This window comes from Hydra vulgaris, chromosome 12, assembly GCF_038396675.1.
Source record: "Hydra vulgaris chromosome 12, alternate assembly HydraT2T_AEP".
NCBI classification, from domain to species: Eukaryota; Metazoa; Cnidaria; class Hydrozoa; order Anthoathecata; family Hydridae; genus Hydra; species Hydra vulgaris.
In genome coordinates, this window is record NC_088931.1 from 78,431,636 (window position 1) to 78,453,484 (window position 21,849).

The window sequence follows — 21,849 nt, forward strand, 5'->3', positions numbered from 1 at the left end:
AGTCTGATTTATGATGCTAGTGTAACTTTGGTAGTGCAACAAGTTTGAGTTCTGCAAAGGAATGCTAATACCATTCCTTCACAAGTCGTTTTATTTTTGTAAAATAACTTGTTCAGAAAATATCTCATAATTGTTCAGAAATTACATTAAACTCTTATAGCCCATTTTATTTTTTTGTCGTGTAAAAAACTTTTTTGAACTTTAGTCAATTTATCTTAATATAATAATCAAATTTCAAAAAATAAATTTTTTATAGTTTTGGGGCCGATTTGGGGTTTGTTGCTTTCAGGCAACAACGGATGCATAAAGTATTAGTTTATTTATTCTGACACAATATTATTTTACATGAAAAGCCCAAATTTTTTATCTTTTCTAATTTTACATCTTATTAAGAGAAGCGTATATAAAATTTAGGGTTCATGGAATGTTTTAAAACAGTTGGATGTCGGTGCAAAACTGAGATGGACATCACACTTGGAATACTTTAAGGGAAACCATTACAACCAGGATATCTACATCTCCCTTTTTTATCTGTATACTCGGGCCAATGTTCATACCCATCATATCTAATGAGTTTGTTTGGAATTAGCGCTGCAGGACATCTTTTCTTCTTCTCATTCTTCTTATAAATCAGATCAATTGATGTTGAAGGTCGTCCTTTTCTGATTAACCTTTTTCCTCGCCTCCTTTTCCCCGTCTTCCTTTTCTGACTAACCTTTTTCCTCGCATAATCAATGATTCGGCAATTGACAATTTGAAAGATTTTAACAAAAATTTTTTTTGTATTGTTCCCTAAATCTTTTTTATACAATATTCATACTTATACCCCAATCACACAAACAAAACCAAGTTTTAATAACACTTGCTTTTAAAACAGTGTTTAGTTGAAACTTATTTAAAAAATATTTTGTCACACCAGAATAAATCAGATTTATTTTTACGAAACCGAATAGAACATAAATTTGATAACTCAAGTAAAAATTATTTTATGTAATATTTCGGTCACGTCAACTTTTAAGTGTTTTTAAAAAACAACAACAAAATAGAAAATTTAAGAAATGAAGATTTTTTGGAAATTTTCTCAACTAAAGTTAATTTGCTAAAGTATTATAGAAGACGACGCGAGCGAATTAATTTTTATTTGCAATTAATAAATCAAATTATCTTCAGCTATGTCTCAAGACCTCGGTTAGTTTGCAAAAAATTGAGATCTCAAAACTTTTATTTTGATTATATGAATTAGTATTAAACAGAATTTGACTGGGTTGCGAATAAAAGAATGTCAAAAGAAGCATTTATATACTTATGTTCAGAATTAGCTGTACTTATAAAAACAAAAGACACTAACTTTATAAAAAGACTGTTTCAGTTGAACAGAAAGTTGCAGTAACTTTGTATTTTTTCTCTGGAACTTCTGACATTCGAACGATAAGCAACCTTTTTGGTCTGGGTCGTTCAACAGTATGTCAATTAATTCACTTGTAACAAATGCAATTGTCAATAACTTCTAAAAAATGTATACATATCTACCTCAAGAAGCAGAGGTAAAAGAAATTATGAAGCGATTTGAAGAAATGTCGAGTTTTCCGCTTGTTGTTGGTGCAGTTGATGGATGCCATATAAGAATTAAAGCACCGAAAGAAAATCCAGAAGCTTACATTAATCGCAAAGATTATAATTCAATTATTCTTCAAGGTTTGTTGACATCAGATATCTTTTCCGAGATAAACTTGTTGGTTAGACAGGCAAGTCTCATGACTCTCGTGTGTTTTAAAACTCTTCTTTATACTTAGAATGCCAGCAAAAAAGTTTCCTACCAAATGATTTTTCAAGAAGCATAGCAGGAAAAGAAATATTTTCTTTAATTTTAGGAGATTCTGCATACTCTTTGGAAGAATGGCTATCGTGGGAATCTTTCAAGAGAAGAAAATTTTTTTAACTTTTCACTGAGTAGATCTCGTGTAGTAGTGGAGAATGCTTTTGGTAGACTTAAAGTAAGATTCCAATGCATATCTAAACAAATTGACACATCTGTTGAAAATTCTGTTAAAATACTAAGTGCATGCTGCATTCTTCATAACTTTTGTGAAACCAGTAATCAAAGTTTCTCAGAAGAGTGGTTGCAAGGTACCGATGTTAATATGGTTAATATGAGCACTGGAAGAAATAATTCTGTTCGAATTGAATCAGAAAAAATTTGTCTCCTTTTTCTTTTTTTTTTTAACAATACTGTACTCTTTTTTTTTTTTTTATTAGTTGAATTATTTTTAGGTCTACTTTCAAGAAATTTTGAAAAAAACACTTTATCCGTCTCACCTTGTGCTTTTATAAAACTTTTCATGTTTGCATCAAGTCTTTCAAATAAAAGTTCAGACGAACCTTTTTTTTTTTTTTTAATAAAAAAAAACTGTTGGAAGTTGATATGGAGCATTAAGGTGAATTCTTAGCTACATAATTGATTGGGTTATCATCAGCAGAACTTATTTCATTTTTTAAAATCAATTTGATCAGGTTTAGGTAGCTCAAAAGAAGCATTATCTAGAGTTGTTGAAAAACTTCCAGAAGAGCTTATTAAATGTTATGGAAAAGTAGTTGGTCTTTCTCTTAAAACTCCATCAATTTCATTAAAAGTATATAATAAAATCTGCTAAATCTAACCCTAAAAATTCATTTTTAAAATGTTTTTATACTAACGCAACAAAAAACAACAACTGGGCAAAATATCTATGACTAACTAGCGATCAGCGATACTGATTCGTGAATATAGGAAACTAAGAAGCCAAGTGCAGAAAGCATGTAAACGTTGTGTTCGAGTATTTGAAGCACAATTAGCATCAGATAAAAGTAATCCTAAAAGGGTGTACGCTTATGCTAAGGCGCAACAGAATGTTCATATATCTATTAGTGCTATATCTGATGCAAAAGGTGAAACGTTAACAGAGGAAATACATATCGCAAATAGACTTAACGAACACTTTAAATCAGTTTTTGTTGATGATAGTAAAATTAGTCAGTCACATATTTTCGAGAGAAGGCATTATCAAGAGGATTTAGGTGATATGACTATTAATTTTGAAGCGACGCAAGTTTATTTAAAAGGTTTGAACCCGAAAAGTTCAAAGGTACTTAAAGAATGCGCAGCTCAAATGGCTTACCCTCTTACTTTACTTTACAATAAAGCACTGTCCGAAGGCTCGACACCTACAGCTTGGAAACAGTCACACGTCACACCGTTGTTTAAAAAAGAAAGTCGTCTTGATGCCGCTAATTACAGACCAGTGTCTATCACATCAGCACCATGTAAAGTAATGGAAAAGATTATCAGGGAACAGATAACTAAATATCTTTAAAAAACGAGCTGCATCTCACATAATCAACATGGATTTATGTCACAAAAAGGATGCACGTCTAACTTATTGGAGAGTGTCGGCTACATCATGAAAGCGTTAAGTAAAAGAAATTTTGTCGATATTGCATTTTCGGACTTCGCGAAAGCGTTTGATAAAGTTTCTCACCGTAGACTACTTTATAAATTGAAAGCATATGGGATTAATGGCAATGTTCTAAAATGGATTGAGTCATTTTTGATTAGTAGAAAACAGCGAACTGTTTTAGGTGAACACTCTAGCGATGGACCGATTTTCTAAGTGGAGTTCCTCAAGGGTCTATATTTGGTCCAACATTATTTATCATTTATATAAACGACTTAACGGATAAGTTTATAAAACCTATGCTGACGACACTAAACTGTTACAAGAAAAAAGACCTGAGTTTCACGATGCTGATCGCCTGATCCTCCAAAACGATTTAAACATTGTCACAGAATGGTCAAAGGAATGGCTAATGGAGTTAAATGTTCAAAAATGTAAAGTTATGCACCTTGGTTATGGAAATAGTAATAATGAATATGTAATGAATGATGGAAATACATCACTTACTCTTGAGGCAACGGATATGGAGAGAGACCTGGGTATCTTTACATATAATGATATAAAATGGAATCAACACATACAGGTTGCAACACGTAAAGCGAATATGATACTTAAAAAATATTTTTATATTTTAAATATAATAATATTTTTTAAGTATCATATTCGCTTATTATAAGTATCATACACGCCTATTAAAAAAACATTTAGATCAAGAGATTAAAGCTTTGGAGTAAATTATATACTACGTATGTTAGGCCGTACCTGGAATTTGCTATTCCGATATGGTGTCCTTACTTAAATAGTGAAATCAAAGAAACTAAAAAAAATTCAGCACAAAGCAACAAAGTACCTCATGATTTAATAGGATTACCTTATGCTGAAAGGTGTCGGCGGCTCAATTTTATTACTTTGGAAACTCGAAGGAGACGTGATGACTTATTCCGACAGTTTAAGCTAGAAAATGGTTTTGAGAGTATCAATTGGCATATTCTACCGATTCGCAGATCATCTTCCAACGTCCTAATGCGTGAATTCACATATAATAATGCTCGTCACAATTTTTTTACAAATCGTATTGTCAATGATTGAATAACTTGCCATCAACATGCAAAAAGGTTTCGTCAGTTAACGCATTTAAGAATAGAATTGACAAGTATTTTTTTTCTACAGCTGCAAACAGTACATCTTTTATTGAAGATGAGCTGCACGTTTATTAATTAATTCGTGCTTTAGAAGCTACAAATATTGGCTTTTTAGATACTATTTGTCATAGATGTAAACTTTAATCAAATGAAAGCAATCTTTTTTCCCTTTTTCTCAAATTTGATATCAACTTACTTGCCTTGAAATACAATTGCTTTTTGGTTTTATTTGTTTGTTTTTTAATTATTTGTTTTTTTATCTAAGATGACTTATTTAAATATATTACTATTACTATTCTTTCACTCAAAACTTTTCTAGCTTATCATTTATCGTTTTTCTTTATACTCTCATGTAATTTGCATGGCCGACGACACGGGTTTCGAAGTGGAGGGGCGCAATCGTCTATTTCTAAAAAAAGTCCTATTTATGCAGAATTTTCTCTGAAAAAAAAGGTTCTTTAAAAAACGGGGATGGCACGTAACCCTTCCCCCCCCCCTTCTGTGTTGTCGCATTTATCACTATGGCAGGATTGCTATATATAAATTAGGCCCGTAGGAACAAAAATTATATGGGGAAGGGGGAAGGGGTAGTACTACCCCGATATAGTTTTAAGGACTTTTCTTTATTTTATTAACTTAGTTTTTCAGTCAATTTCTTTAAAATTATTTATTTGAAAAATTATTGGGGGCAAATGCCTCTGCTGGGGGCCCCCCCCCCCCCCAGTTGCTACGGGCATATATATATATATATATATATATATATATATATATATATATATATATATATATATATTTAAACAACTTTAAAATGTATTCTACACAATAGAGTGCTCAATGTTCTTAAAAGAACAGAGCAGTTATATATATGTTTCATCAACAAAGGTTCATCAGAAATCAAAAACACAGTGTAAAATGAAAAAAAAATTTTGTTAAGTGATTTTCTACTTAAATTTCTATTAAAATATTTTAAATGAGAAAATACAACTTTATAATGGAACTTGAAGTTTCATGCTTGAAAAAACTGAGATATTGATTAAAAGGATGCGATGGAAGGCGTTTTTCTTCATAAATCACCAGTCTAACGGTATAAATGATATTAATAGTAATAGTAATAATTATACCAAATTTAATTCTTATGGTATTAACACACCGCATTGTCCACAACAAATTAAAGGTATGCGTGCGTTTAAATGCGAATTATTCAAATTAATTAAGAACATACAGTTTAGGAAGGTTCAATGCGCCTTCCAAAATAAATTAAAAAAAGACATTTCTTCTGTTCGAAAATCAACGTATACTTACACTTACGCAGATAAAACATCAAATTTGTATAAATTATCAAAAGACGAATACAATAAGTTGTTAATGAACGCTACTACATCTAACTATAGAAAAACCAACCCTATTATAAAAGATCACATTAATAAAGAAGAAAAAACTATTCTAAAGAATCATGACGTTTTTAAAAAAATCAATACAAACAGTTCTTCAAATTGCTTCATTACATTAAAAGACCATAAACCTAATTTTTTAAATAATCCTACTGTTCGTCTAATTAACCCAGCTAAGAATGAAGTTGGTAGAATAAGTAAGCATATTTTATCAGATATTATCACCAACCTAAGAAATATTTTGCAATTAAATCAGTGGAATAGTACACAAAATGTAATAAATTGGTTCAAAAACATCAATGACAAACATTTTTATAAATTCCTTATTTTCGACATCTTTGACTTTTACCCTTCTATAAATGAAAAGCTACTTATCGACTCCATAAACTTTGCAGAACAATACGTTTCCATTGATGCTGATCATAAATCTTTAATTCTCCGCGCGCGTAAGTCTTTATTATTTGATGATATACTATGTTACAATTCTTGTTATACCTAAGAGACCGCCCGTCCGACTAGAAAAAAAGCTCAAATAAAAAGGAAGAACCGGTGATAAGCAATGCACCGATAAAGCGAACGATTAAACCGATGAAACGAAAGGTTAAAAAAAAAAGTTCCCGGGTTCAAAAAAGAACGACGTCACGCGCATGCGCATGCGCATGCGCGCAGAAATAAAGGATCAGGTGAAATAAAAACGATGAACCGACGATAAGCAAGGGTCCGAGGAAGTAGAGTATTGAACCGAGCGATTAAAGTGATGAACGGATTAAAAAAAAAGTTTCCCGGTTTCAAAAAAAAAGAATGACGCGCATGCGCATGCGCATGCGCGCAGAAATAAAAGATCAGGTGACAAAAAATTTTATAGAAAAAAAAGGTTACAAATGAAATGGATTCTGTTCCCTAAAAATAGGGTAGTGTTCTTTCGTCCAATTTTCAAACGTTATGTTTGGGTAACGTTTTTTTCCGTACGTGACGAAAGAATGATATAGTTGGCAAAATAATAATTTTTATGACATCATTTGAATTTCCAGACATTGTATTAGTTAGCTAAAAAAAAAAATTTATTTATAAAAATATATTTACATAAAAGATTACAATAAAAAAGATTATAATTTACGTATAGAAAAATTTATTTTTATATATTCATTTATAGATATATTTTTTTTTTTATTGTTTATATTGTTCAATTCGTCTTTTAGACATTTTTCAAAGTCAAGGCCGCGTAGTGGTCTTTTTAATTTCAAATTTGGCGGTTGAAATTCGTACGCTGGAGCATCAAGTTCGTCTTCCCAGTTTTCAACATCATTTTTATTATTCATTTTTTATTTATAACTAAAAAAAAAGAATGTTAGTATAAAGTGGTATAAAAAAAAAAAGAAAAAAATAAGGAATAAAAAAATCACAAAAAATGGGATAAAATATATATATTTCTAAATAAAAAAAAATACAAAAGTTATTTTTTTTGAAGATGACAACTTTGGCATACGCCACATTTTTTTATGCAAAAGTAGCGTTGGTTTACGGAATTTGAATGTACCAAAGAATGGTTTTGTAATGTAAAATAGTAGAAGTACATGGCTGTAAAAAAAAAAAATAAGATTAATAAATAAATAATTTAATGATAAAAAAAAGAAAAAAACAGAAAAAAATATACCTTTCATTTGTTTTCTTATTTTTTTATTAGGTTTTCTGCTGCTGTATCCATAGGTTTTCATTTTATTAGTTTGTCTATAAATATAAAATGTTATTTTTATAATGTATAAAATTATTTTCGTGAATATAATAATATTGATCTATTATAATGATATAATTATAGATAATTATATTAGATAATTATAATAGATAATTATAATAATTATAATAGATAATTATCATAGATAATTATAATTATAATAGATAATTATCTATATATAATAATATTGATGCTTCAGCTGGTTCTGGTACAGGATTATAAAAATAGAATAGTTCTTCTTGTTTAGCTTCTATGACCGCACTTGGATATACTGCGTTCGGTGGTGAATACACAGGTGGTAAATTTTTAACAACGCTTTCTTCATAGGTAGGTAGTCGAGGAATTTTGTTTTTATATTTAGTGACAATATCATTACGATGAATTGCTTTGCATAATACAAGTAAATATTCTAACTTGCTTTCTACTGTTTCGTAAATATGACCGTGTTCGCTTTGTATAGTGTTATCTTTAAAGTATGCTATAATGTCCAAACCATTTTTTAAAGTTTCTTTGATTCCAAAAGGTATTTTAAGCATAAATTTAATCGATTTCACGTTGGCAATGGTTAGTTCCAGACTGATTTCTCTGAATATTTCAATTGTGTTCATTTTTTTATTAGTTAATCTAAAAAAATAATGGTTAATAATGTTAGATAAAGTTCATAAAAATATATAAAAAATAACAATGATAGAACAAAAGTACAAATACATTTTTTTACATAAAGTATATTATTGAATAGTAATCGTGATAAATAAATTATTGTTAATAATAAATTGTTTTAGTTCTTCGTGTGAAATAAAATTTTTATAACCAACTGCTACATTATATTCAGTGGTAGGTTTATCAAAAGAACTATCGTCTAAAAGTTGAAGATAATTATTGTTGGTAGTAGTACGAGTAAAAAATCGATCTTTATCTCTCAAGGTTATATTGACATTTTTGGTAAAAGGCCATTTTAAAGCATCGTCCAGGTCACCTCGTAATAATTGAAAGTAAATGGCTAGTTTGTTTATGTCGGTACTTCGAGTATAAACTTTTATACGATAACGGTAACCTTCTGATGTGTAAACTGGTTCTGTATAAAATGGTTCATCTGATAATAGCCTGAGATTCATTTGATTAAGTTTGATGATTTGCGTGTCGTTAAAGATGTGTTGTATTACCTTTACTTCTTTAGGTTGTTGAATGGATTTTTTTAAAGCTAAGAATTCTGTGCTATTTTCTTCTAGGATTTGATAAAGTTTTGTTATTTCTTGTTTGAGTTGTTCTGTATCTTTTTGATTTGCTAAAACCAACATGTTGTCATAAAAGAGACTTTTTAATTCTGCCATTTCTTTGTTTATTTCTGCTAGGGTTTGATGAAGTTTGTCATTTTCTTCTTTTAGATTTTTAATTTCTTGGTCTTTTTCTTTAGAGTCAACTATTTGTTTAGTTGAAATTTCTTGAAGACTCTTCATTCTATTCATGATTTGATTAATAGAAAGATTCAAATAATTTAAATTTTTCTTTTCTTCTTGAATGATTTGGTTCAAATTACGATTTTGTTGTTCTTTATAATATCGAAAGCAGATGACAGAGTGTTCATAATAATCTTGATCATCGACTTTGATATTACAAAAAAAACATATTTTTTGTATATCTAGAAATTCATAATCACATTCATGGTTTAACAAATCTTGTACCTTTTTCTTACATGTAAAACATTCGTGGGAGTATTGTTCTGTAGAACAATCTGTTTGATGATTTAAAAGTTCTTCTGCACTAAATTCTTTGTCACAAAAACAGCAAAGATATATGTTGTCTGCCATTTTTTTTATTAGTTGCTGAAAAAAAAAACATTTATTTATATAAAAAGCTATAAAAAAATATACATGTCTTTTTTTACCATAAAATAATTAATAAATATATAAAATCACTCAATAAAACATATAAAAGAATTAAAATATAAATAATGTTTGTTTCAATAACTTCTTGTTCTTGTTTTTGTTTGAATATATCGTTAAAAGTTATGTTTTCAACCTCTTCAAATACGTCTCCAAAACCAGGAAACATGTCTTCATAATTTTCATTATTATTAGTTGTCATTATTATGTTTGCTAAAAAAGGAAAAAAGATATATTTACAAATTAAAAAACTACAAATAAAGTTCGGGTAAATTGTCCATTTTATTAATAACGTCTAAAATATATTGTTCCCAATCCATTTCATTGAAGATCTCATGAATTTCTTTTTCTATTTCTTCCACTTCTTTTTCCACTTCTTCTTCTAACATTTGTGATTTTAGTTCTTCAATATAATCTGATTCTTCTTCTTCCATTTCTTGAACTAATTGTTCTAAATATTTTTCATAATCTTCCTCTGTTAACTCTTCCATTTCCATAAGTTCTTCCAAATCTTGTTCTTCTTCTTTTGTTAATAACAACTCGTGGTAGCATATAGTGTCTTCATTAATATTTTCTCCATAACTAATAGAAAAAAAATGTATAAAAAATGTATAAAAAATAAAAAAATATAAAAAAAGTAAAATAGGCTTACCATCCACATTTTTTGATATATTGTTTCATTTTTTTAATATATTAGTTTGCTAAAAAAATAAAAAAAGTTACAAAAAAATTATTGCAATATAAAATGTGTAATTATTTCCATAGTTATATCTATATTTTTTTCAAGTTCTAATTTACTTTCTTTTGTTGAAATGTCAAGAGACCACATCCATAAAGCATCATATAAAGCACGAGCTGCTTCGACTTCGGTTCCTTTTTTTTGATATATTAAGTTTAAAAGTCTCATCATTCTTTCGTTGATATTATGGTAATCACATTGTATACATTCGATTTCACGTTTTTTGTAGTCAAGATATTCTGCCAAAGTTTGCCATTGTGTTTGCAAATGTGCTGCTATTTTTAGTTTTAATTGCATAAAATTCATTATTTTTTTGCTAAAAAATATAAAAATTTAATATAAATAATTTAATATAAATAATTTACATTGTTGTATATTATATAAAAGTTTTTCATCTTCCCATAATGATAATACAAAATACAAATGTTTGATTGCCAACTTTTTGTTTGGTTGTGTTAATATATATAGGGTTAAAACATTTTTTATTTTATCAAATGTTTTTATGTAATTTTTATTGATTTTTTTTATTTCACTTCTTCTAAACTTTAATAAAAACGCCAAATGTTTCCATTCGTGATGGAGTTGTTTTGAAGTGTAATTTATTATTTCTTTAATCATTTTTTTTATTCTAGTATATATAAAATAGTAATGTAATTGCATATAAAAATATTAATGTATATAAAAAAAATATAAAAAAAACAACTATAAAATTTTTATATTCTAAAAAAATATTTACAAAATTAAAAAAAACATAAACTATAAATTTTCTGGATCTGGACTCTCTAAAAAAAAAGACACAGAGAATATTAAAAAAATATACTTTTTTTTATAAAATAAAAAAGGATCAAGTTTAACTTACGAGGAGAGTAGTCCCAGTGCGAGGGACCCACCTCTCTATTTGGAGGTGGATATGGACTTTCTAAAAAAAAGGGAAATATTAAAAAAAATGAATTTTTTTATTAATAAAAAAAACTAGTAAAGTTAAACTTACGACGAGTGCGGGAAGGTGTATCGTTGATGACATTTCTTAACACTTTGCGAATATTACTAAGTGTTAGTAACTCTTGATCTATAAGAAAAAATAGTATTATAAAAAAATAATATTTTTTTATTATAGATGTAAACCATAAAACAATTACCTCTTTTTGCATTGTACGCAAACAGTTGACAAATAGGGCGTTTTTTTTCCATTTTGGATAACATAAGACTGGTCTATAGTGCTATCATTAAATACTTCGTATTTTACTTTATTTATTGAAATATAATTCATTTTAACTAAAAAAGAGGTTTATTTAGAAACAAATACCATATTATTTTTTTTTTGTAATAAATAAAAAATAGTTATAAATAAAAAAATATCATTTTTTATAAAAATGCCTAAAATAAGGTATACTCCTAGATCATTAAACACTGTCAATATGGCGCGTACAAAAACAACAGTTCCTAGAACAAAAAAAGCAGTTCAAACACAAACAAGTACAAAACAAAGTTCAACAAATCGTATACTTGGAAGAGTTGGTAAAAGAATAAAACGCTGGGTTCATACTGCCGAATCCTATGTCGATATTAAACATCAATTAAAAGAAGCAAACATAAGACGAAAAAATAGACAAAAATAATAATGTATTTTATATATAAAAAAAATTTATAAATTTAAATAAAAAAGTCTATTTATATTATATTTTAATTTTCGAAGTTGTTTTCTTCTTATTTTGTATTCGTTTTTTTTTTTCTAAAATAAAAAATAAAATTCTTAAAAAAATGTAATTTTTTATTTATAAATAATAATTTAAAAAAATAACTTACTTTTTTTTTCAAAATATTGTTTTCTTGGGGTTGAGTTGGTGTTGGGTTGTTGGTTGAGTTGAGTTGAGTGGGTTGGTTGAGTTGAGGTAGTATATCTTCTGAAAATTCTAACTCTGGTTCGTTTGACTCGTTTTCGTTTGGCTCGTTTTCTGTGTTTGTTTCTTTTATAATATTACTTTTAATCACAAAATCAATCCCATCTTCATTAAAAATACTTAAATCAGGAAAATCCAATACAGGATCATCTTCAATCACTATTACTTCTGGATCATGATCATCGTCACTACTTATTTCCACCTCGTTTTCTTTAAAATCGATCTCTTTGCCTACAACTTCGTTGTCCATATAATATTGTGTTTTTTTTACAGAGCGCTTGGTAAAGCGTGTTTTTGTCATTTTTGATTTTGTTAACAAAAAACACGCTTTTTATGTATAAAATGTAATCTCTACAGATTAATGTGAAATAATAGCTAAAGTGATGCAACTTTATGTAGTGAAAAGAAAATGCTGTGTCATGTTGGTTAAATTTAGAAACTTTTAATACCGCTTTTATGAAAAAGATTAAAGAGAATAAAATACTAAATAACTAAAGTGATGCAACTTTATGTAATGAAAAGAAAATGCTGTGTCAAGTTGGTTAAATTTAGAAACTTTTAATATCGCTTTTATGAACAAGATTAAAGAGATTAAAATACGGAGTAAACAACTTTTTAAAAACACTGCAAAGAAAAAACTCTGCGTAAAGTGTTAAAATAACATTTTAAATGAATTCAAAACTCCATGAACCATCACGTCGACGTAGCATAGTGCATTCGCTCTCCGCACTATGTTTCAATCGCCATGTCATTAGACCGTTGTGGGTTCGACTCTAGGTGAAGGTTGTAGAAAGTTTAGAAAGTTTAGAAAGTTATATGTTAAAGCGTTGGGTAGAAATACCTGCTGAGTGATGTCTAGGAAGTTATATGTTAAAGCGTTGGGTAGAAATACCTGATGAGTGATGTCTAGAAAGTTATATGTTAAAGCGTTGGGTAGAAATACCTGATGAGTGATGTCTAGGAAGTTATATGTTAAAGCGTTGGGTAGAAATACCTGATGAGTGATGTCTAGGAAGTTATATGTTAAAGCGTTGGGTAGAAATACCTGATGAGTGATGTCTAGAAAGTTATATGTTAAAGCGTTGGGTAGAAATACCTGATGAGTGATGTCTGAGCGTGTGAGAAAGAGTGAGCGCACGAGTGTGTGAGTAAGCAGGCTAAGGACTAAGGCAGGATTAAGTAAGTTAAGTAAGGACTAAGTAAGTAAGTAAGTAAGAATAAAATACGGCCGTATAAAAAATAAAGACAGTAAGAAAAAAACATAAGTAACTAGGCCTACTAAGACAAAGTAAAGACAGAATAAGTAAGGTTGTGTCAGGGTGACACTATGTTTTTTCTCTTGTAAAAAAAAAGATATAAAAAAATACAAGTCAAAAAAAAAATACAAGTCAAAAAAAAAGTTAAAGTCAAAAAAAAGTCAAAAAAAAAAGTTAGAGTCAAAAATGGCTGCAGATGATATTGATTTTTCCCATATGATTGTAAGACGGAATTTATTTTCAACACCATCAAAATCAAAGCAATTTAAGACCCAAATATACATCTAAATTACCCAAATATACAGTAGATGGAAAATGGCCTTTTCATAGGGATGCTTTTTTTGAATTTTTTGATAGGACCTCCTTTGATGAAAACGAGTTAACCGATCCCAATAATACAGAACTAAGAGCTCTAAGACGAAGAAGAGTTAAGAAAAATTTAAAAAAAATAAAGCGTCAATATTGTAGAAAAGCACTGATGTGTTATCGAAAAACGAAAAGCAAGTATATAAATAATAAACAAAATCGCGAAATGAATCGAGTAGGAAAACCGATATATCGTTTTGTTTTAACAAAAGTGGATCGCGATAAACACAGAAATATTTATTTAAAAATGAGACATAGAAGACATAGAGGTCATAGAAATGCTAAAAGATATATTTTTGTTCATAAAAAATCGAGAGCTCATCCTAGACCTTATCATTCTTTAATCGGTAAAGGACGAAAACGTATACTTAGAAAACGCGGTAAAGGTATCCTTGGTAACCTATTAGGAAATATACCCGTACTTGGTGGTGTATTTAAAACTATATTTTAATCGGATTAAAAAAACATGTGTAAAAAAGCTCAACTCTGTAAAACGTTTACTTACAAAAATGAATTCAAAAGTATGCAAACACGCGAGAAGAAAAACTCATATAAAAAAGTATTGCGACAAATGTTTTGTACAAAAATTTCGTCGTTATGTTGAAGAAAATTTAAAAGAATATCTATGGTTAATAAAAGACATGGAAAAGCAAAATCAAAAGCTCAAAAATTTAAGAACGTATACGAGCGCGTTTGGCGATTATATCCTTACTTATGAATACGAAAACGGTGTTGTGGAAATTATCAGTGGCGATAAAGAAAATGGACACTTAAAAATATCTACTTTTTGGGGGGGTTTTATACTAGATTTAGATATTGTTAATAAATTATATTGTTTATCGCATATAAATGATGGTGTTTTTTTTGTAGGTAATAAAATACCAAAAATATATTGATAAAAAAAATATTTAATAGTGTTTTTTCTGGTTTTTTTTAAAAAAAGTACTATAAATTTGGTTTTTTTTTTTTGAAATAAAAAATTTCATTTGAAGAAAAAAAATTCATTTGAAATAAACAAAAAAAATGGAGTTTAAAACTTGTTTAAACGAATTTTATAAAACGAATAATAATTTAGAAACTTCTTCCTTTACAACGGATGATAGTTTAAAACAAGTCCAGGGTAATTTTAAATTATTTTTTCGTTTGGATGGAAGTAAACAAATCAAAGTAACTCGTGTTAATAATAAAGCCCATATTGTTTTTATTTATGGTGAAAACAAACACGAATTTGAAATGGGTTATGAAGACTTTGTTGATGTTATTAAAGAGTCATTTAACGTTTGGCTACTCGAAGAAGTAGACATAAAAAATGAAGCATTTTAAAGATTATCTAGAGTTGTGTTATCCGTTTCCGAAATTACAAGATTTTTATATTTCACTATTTAAAACAAATAGTAAAGCAAAGGGTGATTTTTCATTGATACATCGTTTAAAATGGGGAACAATTATTAAAGTAACACGTTCCAATGATGAACTCATTATTGTGTTTATATATGAAGAAAGACACGAACATACTTTTGAAATTCCTTTGAAACATTTTTTATCGTACGTTTGCCGTTGTCAACAAAAATGGCTTTTAAGCGAAAAAGACGAAATTTTAGATCAAAGACACGTAAAAGTAATAGAAAAAGGATACGTAGAAGAGGAAGAGGATTGGCTGATTTTATAACTCCTAAAAATGTAACCAACGCATTGCAAGTGGGTTCGCTGTTATACGGTATAAAAAAAGCGTGGAAAGGCAAAAAAACAAAAACGGCTCCTGTTCCTGTTGTTACAAAACCTGCCAACCCTTATATGCCTCCGGATAAAGTGTTTGAAGTATATTAAAAAAACAGTTGTAAAAAAATATTATATTAATTCATTTAATGAATATATATGTACAAATAAAAAATTGTTTTGTTTTTCTTCTTCTTTTTTCTTTTTGTATCGTTGATAGTCAATGTTTTTTTTTCCTTTAGGGGTCGTCCATAAAGTACGTACGCCAAAAATTTTGAAATTTGACCCCCCTCCCCCCCGTTGCCATGCGTACTTTTATGTCCCCACCCCCCCTTAAAAGTACGTACGTTTCTCAAATACCCCCCCCCCCCCTCAAATATCCCCCCCATCCCTCCTTTTTTTTTTTTTCTTAATTAAAAAGTTTAATTAAAAAAAAAAAAGACGGAGGGTACCTTAGATACTTTATACTACCCCAAAGCTTTTTGCTTACGCATTTTAAAAACGTCTTTAAGTATAAATGCAAATAATAATTTAAATAAATTTAAAATTTACTAATGTAAGTGTGTATTTGGGCGAAAGGTTTATGCGGCGGCTACAGTCGACGGAGATACAGGTTCGAATCTCGGTGAAATCTAGGAAAACTTTTTTTGTTTTTTTAACGAATCAAATGTAAACAAACTATACTTAAGGTGGACGTTTTTTTCAGGCACCCCTCTTTAGTAAGTAAAAAACGAGTCTAAGGTGAGATCAGTAATATTGAAAACAAAGGGTAAAACCCAGTGGGAGGGAGCAACAGCAAATTTTGTGCCCTTTTGCTATTTTAAGAAGCTTTTTATTTTAGCAAAACCTAGCGGTCTTTGAGACGCCATTGACACGTTTTTTTTGGGGTGACTCCGTCCCATCAACCACTGCCCTCAGGTCTTACTCAGGGCCAGTATATAAGGGCGGGCATGTGTGCATGGGCCCCCTCAGGATTTTTTGATGTTTTGATTTTTGATGATAGAACACTTTCACACAACGTGCAAACTTAAGTTTGTTAATATGCCAAATGAGGTGGCCTTGCAAAAAATTTGGATGGCGGAGGCCATCCAAATTTTTTTCCAAATCTAAAAGTTATAACCATGCAAAATTTACACCCCTCTCATTTTGGGGGTCGGGAGGGTCAGCGTTTTAAGGCTTTTTGTTCACAGGCCTCCGCCATCCCGATATTTTGCAAGGCCTCCTCATTTGGCATAGGTATAAACAAACTTAAGTTATGAGTTTGCACGATGTTTGAAAGTGTCCTATCTGGAATATCAAAAAATTCTGAGGGCGCCAATACATGTGTGTGCATAGAGGAAAACTATACCCTCTACTTCATATACCATACATCTTTTTATGTTGGCAAACTAGAATCTTTAGTCAGAATGTAACTTTTCTATTGATTAGCTGGTTAATTGTGATAAATTAGAAAATCGAAGTACGTACTTTCAAATTGAACCCTCCCCCCCCCCTCCCATACGCTTTCGTACGCTTTTTGAAGACCCCTCCCTCCCCCCTATGAGCGTACGTACTTTATGGACGACCCCTTACAAGACAAGCAACACGTCTTGTGAAGATGTATTTTGCCCGCTCTTTTAGTAATGGTGTTAAATATCCATACTTCTTTATTTAGTAAGTGAATCGTGCAAGTTTTTAATAAAGTGTCATTTTTTTTTTCTCTTAACACGAGGAAATAGAGTTCACCATAACCATTACACGTAGCGCATTTTTCTTCGACAATTTTTTCTAGTAATGTGTGTGCTGTTCTCTTCATGATTCTGTTTATATTAAATTCAGAGCAATCTGCCTTTTTATTTCTTTTTTAGTCATGACATCATCAATAGGTACATCTAAAAATTGATTGGCAGTCTTTAATCGTGTATAATTGTTTGCATAAATTCTATCCATTTCATTTTGAATCATGTAATAAATATTTTCCTCGTTCATCACAGATGGAATGGCTTGAATATCCAATAGGGATAACTTATCCCACGTAGCTTCATAATTTGTTCTTAAGAATCCTGCATCTTTTAAAAATCTTTTAAGAGCATTTTGAGCCAATATTTGTTTTTCATAAATATCATAATGCAAAGGAATTTGTTTTGTTTTCATAGACAATAGATCACGTTCCAGATTTTCCTGTTTTTTCATATAAAAATGCAACTGCATGTCTTTTTCAAACAGTTGTTTAGCAGTGTTATCAAGGTGTGGAAAGAGTTCGTGTTTAATAAATTGAAAAAATGAATAAAGATTTATCTGAACTAGTGAAGAGGCATGAAGCGTTGTTACTTCATAAAAATAATGGTTTAACAGTCTGCACAACGAAGGTAAATATATTTGATCTGTATATAATACATTTTCGCTGCGAAAGACTAGAGCTACAAAATAAGCGGCAAATGCACCACATAAACTACTATCATTCCATTGAAAAGGAAATTTATTGTATGAAAAAAATACATTTTGATTGCCAGTGATTTCGCTATATTTTAAAATAAATTTGGTAAACCAATAAAATTCACGATTTTCTGCTGACCATTCTGTAGGAAAATGATTGGATTGTCGTATATAAGAATTAATTTCAATTTCGTTGTAGTTAATGTTAATCGTGTTGATTTGTATATTGCTATTGACTTCTTCTACTGCTTCAAACAAATATTTATTAAATCTTAAATGTTTTGGAATTTGTTGCAATACACTTTCTTCACCTAAACTATCAAAACAAAAAAAATGACCCTTGTCTATTTTCATCAACACTCTCCAATGTTGACCTGCTTCTTTTGTAGTTTCATTGTTGTAAATGATAAAGGAGCCATTTTTTTTCATTTGTTGAATAATATGAATATGTGTTTTTGTTTGACTTAGTTCATCAAAAGCATATATTCCTATAAAATAATTTTTAAATTCTGAATTTTTAAAAAAACGAGACAAAGATTCATCAGTAGCCATTTTTTTATTCTTCTTTTTCTAAATTAAAAAAACTCGCAATAAATAATGTTACAATAGCGTGTAATATATTAACAAATAAAGTTTTTTTATCGCTGGTTCCTTCCTTTATAATTCCTTCAATGTTTCTTTTAACAGATTTCTTTTTTAAACCACCATCTAGTTTTTCTATCAAAGAAAAGACGGTAGGTATTACTTTTGAAGTAAACGTATCCACAAAACCGTCAGTTTGATCGCCTTCTGTTAGAACCATAGGTGGTTTGATTTTTCTTTCTAGCAGCAAAAGAGTGAGCTTGGATTTATAGAGTTCTATTACATAATTATCACCATATGTTTCTTTCAAATTGTCAAAGTAGTTGAGATGAATAGGACAAAGTTGAGGATTTTCGAGTAAATTATTAAATTCACTGTTTTTAAAACATTTTGCAATACTGTAAGAATTTAATGTTATCCTCTTAGATTTGAGTACATTTTGTAAAAATTCAAATGAACTTTTATCTGTAAAATGTTCATCTTCTACGTGATCAGATGAAGGTGAAGAATTTCCAGACTTGTGTTCATAGTGTTTATATCTTTTAGATACTTCATCGAGCGCGCACACCGCGCAATTATTGTGAATTTTTTTAATAATGCTATCAACGCGAATCATTTTTTAATTAAAAAAATGTAAAAAAATATTTTAAAAATTTGATTTTTTATACTTTTTTATTCATTTTATTAAAAGAATACGCTTCTTTTTTTAATAAAAAAGCATTTTTTTTCTAGTTGTGGTTGTTAGATTTTGAATTTATTACCAATAAAGAGATTCACAAGTGGGGCAGAAACTGCATTAGAGAGTTGTGTTTGAGATCACTTGTCGATAAAAAGTTTTTTCACACGCAAGTTATACCATGTGAAAAGTTTGAAAATTTGGATGAAAAGGATAAAGAAGTATTTTCATACTGCTTAAAAAATATTCATGGACTAGAGTATTATCCGTCTTTCAAGTATACTGGTGAAATTATATTTTGCTGCTCCGTAGTGGATTACTTAAAGACTATATTTTCAAAATTCGAATATAATGTCGTATTTTATAAAGGTGGAAACATGGAAAAAGATGTGTTGTCTACAATAAATGATCAAAAAATAGCTACATTTGATTTAAACAAATTATTGTTTCCCAAATTGTGTAAATTGCCTTGCTATTTTAACTTTGAAAGTTTGTGTTTAGAACATTATCAACATAACTATACGAAAAAACATACCCACGAACATTGTCCTAAATATGAAACATTTATGTTTGCGCACTATTTAGAAGATTTTGCAAACGGATTTATAGAAAATATCGACGTGCAAGATTATACAGTATTAAATGTTGAAGAATACTCGAGTTTTATTAAATTTATAAAAGACAATATCAAATGTGTTTATATATTAAAAAAAGAGACTTGTGAATGCTTTGACAATATATTTCGTATTAATAAACTTGTATATCAACTTTTTGATATGGAAAAAAAAAATAAAAAAATTGTCTTGTTTATAATCCATCTTCCGCAGTCACATAATATTTGGTGTAATGATTTTTTTTAACAATACTTTTTAACAATACTATTTTGTCGTTTTCATAATTATAAACATCGTCCTCTTTCTGTATAAAATCTTTGAAATGTTAAAATTTCTTTTAAAGAAAAAAAACCATTGAGCTGTGGGAAACATTTCTATTAAACTTTTTTCGTGAAAATTGCAACGTTCAAAGGCTTTGTAAATGTACACTTTATCTCCTTCTTGATGTACTTTCTTTTGTATAAAATATTCATAAATAGGAACTGGTGTGTATAGGGTGTAATAGCCATTATGAAAAACTTTATCGTCAAACGAAAAGCAAGGCGGTTGGTCCATGCAAGCTGGATAAACGTAATTTAATAGTTTACAATTTTTCTTCAAGTTATCATACTCCCATTTGTTAGATAGATAAGGAAACAAAAAATAATACTTTAAAGTCAGTTTAAGTTTGCTTTTCCATGAAGTGCATTTTTTTTCCATGTTCTTTGATTTGAAGTAAAGTTTATATACTTTAACAAAGTCTTCTAGTTGTTTTTTTAATTCTTCGTGTTGTTTTTCTACTGTTGTTTTGGTTACATTTAAAAAATCATCGTTTATCATGCGACATACTTCTAGCATGCTCGTTCTCCACGATGGTGATTGTTCTGCAAAATTCATATAACGACGTGAAGGTTTTTCAAATAAATGAAGCTTATTTTCATAGTCTTTAGCTATAAAGATATAATACAAATCCTTGTATTTTTCTTCTTCCAAGTTCAATTCCAAGTTAAAATTTTTTAAATACGTAAAGATAATGTCTTGCCATTCTTCATACGTGTTATTTAAATGGTGAAATTCAAACAACATAGGATGTAATTCATTATCTGGATAAAAAAGTTGAACAGCTTTGATGAGACTTTCGTCGAGTTGTTTGCTAGTCATTTTCTCTTTCAAAAATGAACTAGCATTTATTTTTTTCACCCTTTATATAGGAAATAGAGATCAGAAAAAAACAAGTTTTTTTAATATTAAAACAGGTTTTTTAAGTCAAAAATTACAAAAATTTTCTTAAAATTTACAAAAAAAAAATTATTCTTCGTCTTCTTCTGGTACTTCTGGTACTTCTGGTTCGACTTTAGTTTTTTTTGTTTCTATTTCAGCAAGCTCGACACAAGCTCTCTTCAAATTTTGATTCAAATTTCGAGAAACACCATTTTTAATTAACGAATTGTGAAAAGACGGTTCTATAGCCATCAGTCTTGCGTATTCTGTAGCATGAATTTCGTCTTCTTCTTTTGCTAATCGTATATCAAAATTGTTAAACTCAATGGTTTTTATTATGCGAGTTTTAGGGTAAGCCACTGTCATATAGGCTTTGTTTTGAGCTTCTTGCATACTCACCATTAAAGTTTGCAATACTTTTTTGGTCATTTTGTTATGATTAAATATAAAAACCACATTATTAGTTACTTCGCCTTTGGGCAATTTAAATGTGTTGTCGTCTTTTGTTAATTTTAGCTCTGATCTAAACAAATAATTTGTTTTGTTGAGATCACACATTTCTCTATATCTCCATGGTAATAAGATTTCACAGCCCTCATTTTTTGGTTTGTAAATCAATTCTTTTTTGTAATAATTAAATTGTGCCAACGGTTTGAGAGGGACAGTAGAATATTGTTTATCTTTCACATTTTTTTCTTCTTTAAATTCAATTAACCACAAAGTAGCAGCTGCTAAATCTGCAAATTTAACATAGGTGTTATCGTTGCAGTAAACAATTTCAAACTCTGCCATTTTTTTGTTGTTC

General features: G+C 29.1%; 1 protein-coding gene and 1 long non-coding RNA gene across 2 annotated transcripts; both read right to left on the minus strand.

The window, feature by feature from the left end:
• Positions 1-7,373: 7,373 nt before the first annotated feature.
• Positions 7,374-8,326, minus strand: LOC136089034 (uncharacterized). Its single transcript, XR_010642728.1, has 2 exons — positions 7,619-8,326; positions 7,374-7,542 (listed from the first exon to the last, which is right to left on the minus strand). It is a non-coding gene; the product is annotated as an uncharacterized LOC136089034 (long non-coding RNA).
• A 98-nt stretch (positions 8,327-8,424) lies between these two features.
• LOC136088379 (TNF receptor-associated factor 5-like) lies at positions 8,425-9,781 on the minus strand. Its single transcript, XM_065812084.1, has 2 exons — positions 9,623-9,781; positions 8,425-9,519 (listed from the first exon to the last, which is right to left on the minus strand). Exons 1-2 carry the CDS (start codon positions 9,779-9,781, stop codon positions 8,425-8,427), a joined length of 1,254 nt encoding a protein of 417 aa, XP_065668156.1.
• Positions 9,782-21,849: the final 12,068 nt, after the last annotated feature.

What these genes read in the sequence shown, in the direction of transcription:
- LOC136088379 (XM_065812084.1), bottom strand. Translation starts at nt 9,781, where the DNA reads ATGACAACTAATAATAATGAAAATTATGAAGACATGTTTCCTGGTTTT. An exon ending in ATATTTTAATTCTTTTATAT is followed by an intron (nt 9,520 to 9,622) that starts GTTTTATTGAGT and finishes TTTTTTTTTCAG; the next exon opens with CAACTAATAAAAAAAATGGC.